Consider the following 7,917-nt stretch of genomic DNA (forward strand, 5'->3'; position numbering starts at 1 on the left):
AGTGGTTTTCAAATGCGCAAGATTTTTCATTCTATCTTTCTCTTTCGGTCTACTTCCTACACGTAAACTTATCTCCAATAATACTTGAGGCCTTTTCTAATGCCTATATCTGAATGGAATACGTCTTAGGGAAGATGGTAGAACCGCTCTTAACGTACGAATCTCTGAGAAAATTTTGAGCTTGACCGACCAATATCAAACTGTCACATATGCTGGAGAAAGCTTCTCAAGTCCTTCTATATCATTTACTATATCGCTTTCATATTGACACTCGTGGCATTTTCGTTATGTGACGTCATCAATCATTCTTATTCTTTTCAATATGCTCTTACAAAGCTGCTCATATGGGAGTGGGACATGTTTAGGGTGTCCTTGAGACGGAGCAAAATTTGAGAACAAAATTATGATGTTGTAGAGAATGTAGAGAGTGAACACCAGTGATGATACCCAATGATTGGTCCAGACGCTCCTCGTATGTCCAATGAAAATTTTAACCACAATCAAGATTTCATGAAAATTTATTCTTTTGATTGGTAAGTAGATGGATCTGATGTGTTCTAATTCTAAGCAATCATCTGATAGCCTCGCTTTGAGATGTTTTCAAATAAATAAAATACCTATTCTCTCTACATGAATAACATCATACCCAAGCTCATTCAGCTGAACATATTCTTTCTCTGAAAATCGAATTCTTTCTCTGAAAACCAAAGCTTTCAATTTATTCTGAGTACACCCTGTATACTGTGTGGAAAAAAGCCACATTGTGTCGAAGAACTCGATGATGTATGGTTTCAAGTTGAAAAGACATAATATATTACATCAAATTATTTCTATAGACTAAAAAAAAACAACAGAAAATTGTCTCAAATATTGTAAATAGAGTAAAAAGCTACCACTACCTCTCTTACTCTTTCCCTTTCAATTTTTTATTTAAAATTGAAGCCATTCATTTATAAATTTATATCTATTAGCAAGTCTGTGTGGAATAAGTTGAGATTTATCTGCTTCACGAGGACATTTTGAACATTTTTGTACCTTGAAATATTTCTTGTACACGTTGCACCCTGAAGCAACATGTAGATATCATCTCCTGAACTTTGAATATGATTATTCAAACATAATAAAATATACCTAGGTATGTGCCCAAGTCTAATTATCTATGTCGACATTTCTGCGCGGAGGTAGAGGAAAGGGAGAGAAATTTCCCCTCTAATATACAAAACAAACCCGAAGGTTCTCCACAGTCCACAGACTATTCCTCCTCATTCAAAGGATTCTCTGTTCTCTCCTCGACCCAAACTCGGAAACCTCAAAAAATGTTCGCAATGTATTGAAAATGAAAATTTAATTTTCGGAAAACCCTCTCCCCGCCAAAACGCTCCTGTGTCCCTTGTTCCTTCCCTGGTCCGTGTACCTTTGGCTGTTTGTTGGAGGGTTTAATGTCCGATATCTAAATATATGGGTTTGCTATGTTTATTATTAAAGCTCTGGTATAGATACAGGGTAATTTTGTGTCGTTTCAAATTCAATTTTCAACGTTTAATGTTTCTCTTTATTTCTGTAATATTGGGCAAATCAGCAACCCCTAAAATGTAGCGTTTGATGATCCAAAGTTCTGAGGGTATGGTTATTATTGGAACAAACCTATAAGAGCAATCGGACAGAGCAACCATTAATATTCGATATAATATTGGCCAAATCATCAACCCCTAAAATGTAGCGTTTGATGGTCCAAAGTTCTGAGGGTATGGTTATTATTGGAACAAACCTATAAGAGCAATCGGACAGAGCAACCATTAATATTCGATGAAGAACCAAAGAAAAACCTATTGAAAGAGACGCTGTGTGAAACCAGATTGATATCAGAGTGTACTCTCTTTTCGAAATTAATCTCGCAGGACCTAATACTTAATTTATCAAATCCTTTCCCCCATAGAGTTGATAGAGTTTCGCTCTCCCCAAAATAAATTGGAAATTAGTATGATACACAATTACACATGCAAAGGAAGCAACTAGCAAATGAGGGTATGGTTATTATTGGAACAAACCTAGGTATAAGAGCAATCGGACAGAGCAACCATTAATATTGGATGAAGAACCAAAGAAAACCCTATTGAAAGAGACGCTGTGCATGTGAAACTAGATTGATATCAGAGTGTACTCTCTTTTCGAAATTAATCTCGCAGGACCTAATACTTAATTTATCAAATCCTTCCCCCCATAGAGTTGATAGAGTTTCGCTCTCCCCAAAATAAATTGGAAATTAGTATGATACACAATTACACATGCAAAGGAAGCAACTACCCTGAACACAAAGGAAGCTGCGAATAGACTCCGCAGATCAGGAGTATTAATGAGTTTCAGAATAAGTCTGTTAAAGAGGGAAGATGAGGCAGGCCAAAGCAGGAGTACAACGGGAAATAAAATAGTCCGGGGAAAGCAGGGGAAGGGTCGGAAACTCGGGAGAATTATTTCAGGGATTAAGTGTGTCGGGGAAGATAGGGCAAAGGCTTAAAAGTTCTAAAGAGGGAAGATGAGGCAGGCCAAAGCAGGAGTACAACGGGAAATAAAATAGTCAGGGGAAAGCAGGGGAAGGGTCGGAAACTCGGGAGAATTATTTCAGGGATTAAGTGTGTCGGGGAAGATAGGGCAAAGGCTTAAAAGTTGTGAGGCAATGCAAAGACTTAATGTAAATAATACACACCGGCTTTCTCTCCTATTTATTCTTACATTTTGAATTTGAACCTCTGTTTATGAATCCCTGCTTTAGACAGAGCTTTTGTGTTCTAACTCTTCTCGAGAAATGCAGTAGGTACGATTAACTGAGACAGCTTCTTTTATTTCCAGAAAATATACAGGACCTTTTTTATAATTCCAGGTGTCGCTGAAGTACGTATGTACAGTTTGTACAATAGGTAGTTATGTATACATAACGTTTGATTTTATTTAAATTTGTTCACTTGTTTCAGATAATAATATGCTGTCACTGGCTTACTGATGACTGCTAGCTTAAGAATGCAGTAGGTACGATTAACTGAGACAGCTTCTTTTATTTCCAGAAAATATACAGGACCTTTTTTTATAATTCCAGGTGTCGCTGAAGTACGTATGTAGTTTGTACAATAGGTAGTTATGCATACATAACGTTTGATTTTATTTAAATTTGTTCACTTGTTCAGATAATAATATGCTGTCACTGGCTTACTGATCATGGCTAGCTTAACTTTTCTTTCAGGCAGGACGCACGATATTCTTCAAAAAGTACGTATATATGCACAATTTGTACAATAAGTAGTTATGTATACATATACATAACGTTTGATTTTATTTAAATTTGTTCACTTGTTCAGATAATAATATGCTGTCACTGGCTTACTGATCATGGCTAGCTTAGTATTTAGGTATGCATTTTACCACGTAGTTTGGGGTTTTGTCTATCTACATCAAATCCCGAGGAACTGGAGATGTACAAGCTTTCGAATCTGGTCAAAAAATTGACAAAGGTCAGAATAAATAAAGTCGTTTTGTTAAAGCATGAGGTTCATATGCATCATACTAATAACCACTACTTCCCAGTTCAAATTTGCATATTAAATTTCACGTTTAATAATTGGGGATACCTCGGCCGCAAAATTCTAACTAGGTCCATAGCAACTAACAATGGACGCGGAAATTAATTATTATAAATGAATTATTTTACCGTGAAATTAGTGTTGGTAATAAATTTCGTACACAACGAGAACTCCGCTGTTACAGAAATAATGTTGTCGATACCTATGAAAAAAAGAGGAAAAAAAATACAACTTCAGTTGTGTGAAATATCGCACATCGCTTTCTTTTGAAGGCAAGTTAAATACTTTTTAAGGGGAATCCAAGGGACCGGCAATTATTTCCCACCTATCCAGGTTTCCCAATTACAAATTATAAAAGAAGGGGACACCATTTTTCCCGTTTATACAGGTTTACCATGTAGATGGGTCCCAATTAGACAAGTTCGGATTATTTCTACCATGAGGTCATGAGCTATGGGTTACCATCTAAGTCTCAAACACACGATTTCGATAGTTCAAGAAAAAGTTTCAAGAGTTGAAGTTAACCTTTTCACTTTCATGACTTCCTTAACTTGGGAAAGCTCCTCAACTTTTTTTTCCGGGTACGAAAAATAATGATCTTCTCCTTCTTCTTCCAACTGCCCAGGCGCCTTGATACGTCTAATATAATCAAGACGTAGTTGTCTTGCCAACTCCATTTTTTCATTTTCCAGTTCTGTCTTTAGAGGTTCATATAAGCTCTTGCATACTTGGAATATGAACTGAACATCTGGCGCCACATTCAAGTTTATTATGAACGTTTCCTCCACTTTATCATTAACATACGCAAGAATCAGACGTTTCATAAACTCAGAGGTATCTCGGATGACGTTTTGGTCCCTATTTTTTATTCTTCTGTCCCTGGCCAACTTCATGACCCCATTCATTTCATATATTTTATTTCTTCATGGCTAGTTTAGTATTTAGGTATGAATTTTACCACGTAGTTTGGGGTTTTGTCTATCTACAAATCCCGAGGAACTGGAGATGTACATTGTACAAGCTTTCGAATCTGGTCAAAAAATTGACAAAGGTCAGAATAAATAAAGTCGTTTTGTTAAAGCATGAGGTTCATATGCAATTATGCATCATACTAATAACCACTACTTCCCAGTTCAAATTTGCATATTAAATTTCACGTTTAATAATTGGGGATACCTCGGCCGCAAAATTCTAACTAGGTCCATAGCAACTAACAATGGACGCGGAAATTAATTATTATAAATGAATTATTTTGCCGTGAAATTAGTGTTGGTAATAAATTTCGTACACAACGAGAACTCCGCTGTTACAGAAATAATGTTGTCGATATGAAAAAGAGGAAAAAAAAAAAATACAACTTCAGTTGTGTGAAATATCGCACATCGCTTTCTTTTGAAGGCAAGTTAAATACTTTTTAAGGGGAATCCAAGGGTAGACTAACGTTCAAATAGTTCAGATTGTCTTTTTCCGTGAATACAGAGCTATCGTCAAACGTATGAGCGACGATGAATTTGTGAACAGCTTTCATGAGACACATCAAGGATTTTACAGACTCACGTTCAAATAGTTCAGATTATCTTTTTCCGTGAATACAGAGCTATCGTCAAACGTATGAGCGACGATGAATTTGTGAACAGCTTTCATGAGACACATCAAGGATTTTACAATCTTGGAAAGTTAAAAAAAGTGTTCCTAAAAGAAATTACCTTTTGTCCACAAGGAGTAGAATGAGGAACTTTCAAAGAGGAGTAGAATAAGGAAGTTAGAAGAAAAAGGAGAAGCAGGAATAAAAGGAGATATAGAAGGAGATCCCTACAAATAAGACAGAAGAAAATCAGATATTAAAAAGGTGAACATTGTCGTTTAGGTGCAAACGCTACATCCACTATCAAAACAATATACAAGAAAAAATGTTGTAAAGATGTAGAAGTTTGTATAGAAATAGAAGTTTCAAAAGTACTCAGAAGTAGATACTTGTCTAATCTTGGTCTCATCTCCTACTCCTATTTATTATTTTTCTATGACAGGTCACAGGTAAAATTAAGAAATTAAAAGTTAATCATAATTTAATGTCTGAGTATGGCCTCAGCCATAAGTTTGTGATTAATTTTCATAGTGAAAACGGTTTAACTCGGACATGATCACAGGTAACATTAAGGAATTATAAGTTAATCATAATTTAATGTCTGAGTATGGCCTCAGCCATAAGTTTGTGATTAATTTTCATAGTGAAAACGGTTTAACTCGGACATGTGGAAGGCTTTTGATATTTTGCAACACCTGAATGCACCGATTACTTTATTAAAATATCTATTTAATGTTTTATATTTGCATGTTTGTTATACGGACCTAAACGTTTTTTATACAGGTGCGTGAAGTTATTATATATATTGCCTATTAGGTTGTTAGGTACGCCTACCAACTACCAACTCACCTTTCCAAGTACCTATTTGTATTGAACAAATCGTATTAACAAATCAATGCATAGAAGAAGAAAAAAACTATTCAAGTGCTTTAGAAAAACTTGTTTTTAATATCTATTTTATGTTTTATACATATTTGCATGTTTGTTATACATACCTAAATGTTTTTTATACAGGTGCGTGAAGTTATTATACTGCCTATTAGGTTGTTAGGTACGCCTACCAACTACCAACTACCAACTCACCTTTCCAAGTACCTACCTATTTGTATTGAACAAATCGTATTAACAAATCAATGCATAGAAGAAGAAAAAACTAGTCAAGTGCTTTAGAAAAACTTGTTTTTGAAAATACCAAGAAAACGAACGTAACTTACCTGAGTTTCCAGCAAAACACAATTCAAACTCCTCAACGAATGAAAAGCTCTTGATAAAATGAGATTAATTTAGAGCTGTGAATAAATGAAAACTTGTTTACAGTAACTATTGAACAAATCGTATTAACAAATCAATGCAAAGAAGAAGAAAAAACTAGTCAAGTGCTTTAGAAAAACTTGTTTTTAAAAATACCAAGAAAACGAACGTAACTTACCTGAGTTTCCAGCAAAATACAATTCAAACTCCTCAACGAATGAAAAGCTCTTGATAAAATGAGATTAATTTAGAGCTGTGAATAAATGAAAACTTGTTTACAGTAAAACTTGTTTTTAAAAATACCAAGAAAACGAACGTAACTTACCTGAGTTTCCAGCAAAACACAATTCAAACTCCTCAACGAATGGAAAGCTCTTGATAAAATGAGATTAATTTAGAGCAGTGAATAAATGAAAACTTGTTTACAGTAAGTTCGACTGATATTTATAATATAGTAGAAAGTTCGTTGAAGAAGTAATGGTAGTACGGAACGATAGCACACAACAAGTGGCTACACTTTGACTTGTGTGGGTGTCATAATCCAATAATACTTGAGGCCTTTTCTAATGCCTACATCTGAGTGGAATACGTCTTAGGGAAGATGGTAGAACCGCTCTTAACGTACGAATCTCTGAGAAAATTTTGAGCTTGACCGACCAATATCAAACTGTCACATATGCTGGAGAAAGCTTCTCAAGTCCTTCTATATCATTTACTATACCGCTTTCATATTGACACTCGTGGCATTTTCGTTATGTGACGTCATCAATCATTCTTATTCTTTTCAATATGCTCTTACAAAGCTGCTCATATGGGAGTGGGACATGTTTAGGGTGTCCTTGAGACGGAGCAAAATTTGAGAACAAAATTATGATGTTGTAGAGAATGTAGAGAGTGAACACCAGTGATGATACCCAATGATTGGTCCAGACGCTCCTCGTATGTCCAATGAAAATTTTAACCACAATCAAGATTTCATGAAAATTTATTCTTTTGATTGGTAAGTAGATGGGATCTGATGTGTTCTAATTCTAAGCAATCATCTGATAGCCTCGCTTTGAGATGTTTTCAAATAAATAAAATACCTAAGTATTCTCTCTACATGAATAACATCATACCCAAGCTCGTTCAGCTGAACATATTCTTTCTCTGAAAATCGAATTCTTTCTCTGAAAACCAAAGCTTTCAATTTATTCTGAGTACACCCTGTATACTGTGTGGAAAAAAGCCACATTGTGTCGAAGAACTCGATGATGTATGGTTTCAAGTTGAAAAGACATAATATATTACATCAAATTATTTCTATAGAGTAAAAAAAACAACAGAAAATTGTCTCAAATATTGTAAAAAGAGTAAAAAGCTACCACTACCTCTCTTACACTTTCCCTTTCAATTTTTTATTGAAAATTGAAGGCATTCATTTATAAATTTATATCTATTAGCAAGTCTGTGTGGAATAAGTTGAGATTTATCTGCTTCACGAGGACATTTTGAACATTTTTTCTTCTT

The 7,917-nt window shown here is 34.9% G+C and overlaps 1 protein-coding gene across 1 annotated transcript; it reads right to left on the reverse strand.

Moving 5' to 3' along the window:
- Positions 1-4,157: 4,157 nt before the first annotated feature.
- On the reverse strand, positions 4,158-5,110 carry LOC113470362 (the record flags this gene model as incomplete). Its single annotated transcript, XM_026828727.1, has 2 exons — positions 5,006-5,110; positions 4,158-4,496 (listed from the first exon to the last, which is right to left on the reverse strand). Coding segments are annotated over exons 1-2 (443 nt in total), but the record flags the coding sequence as incomplete, so codon positions are not given.
- Between the last annotated feature and the right edge of the window lie 2,807 nt (positions 5,111-7,917).

The sequence above is a fragment of the Diaphorina citri genome, unplaced genomic scaffold (assembly GCF_000475195.1).
Source record: "Diaphorina citri unplaced genomic scaffold, Diaci psyllid genome assembly version 1.1 scaffold1537, whole genome shotgun sequence".
Lineage (NCBI taxonomy): Eukaryota > Metazoa > Arthropoda > Insecta > Hemiptera > Psyllidae > Diaphorina > Diaphorina citri.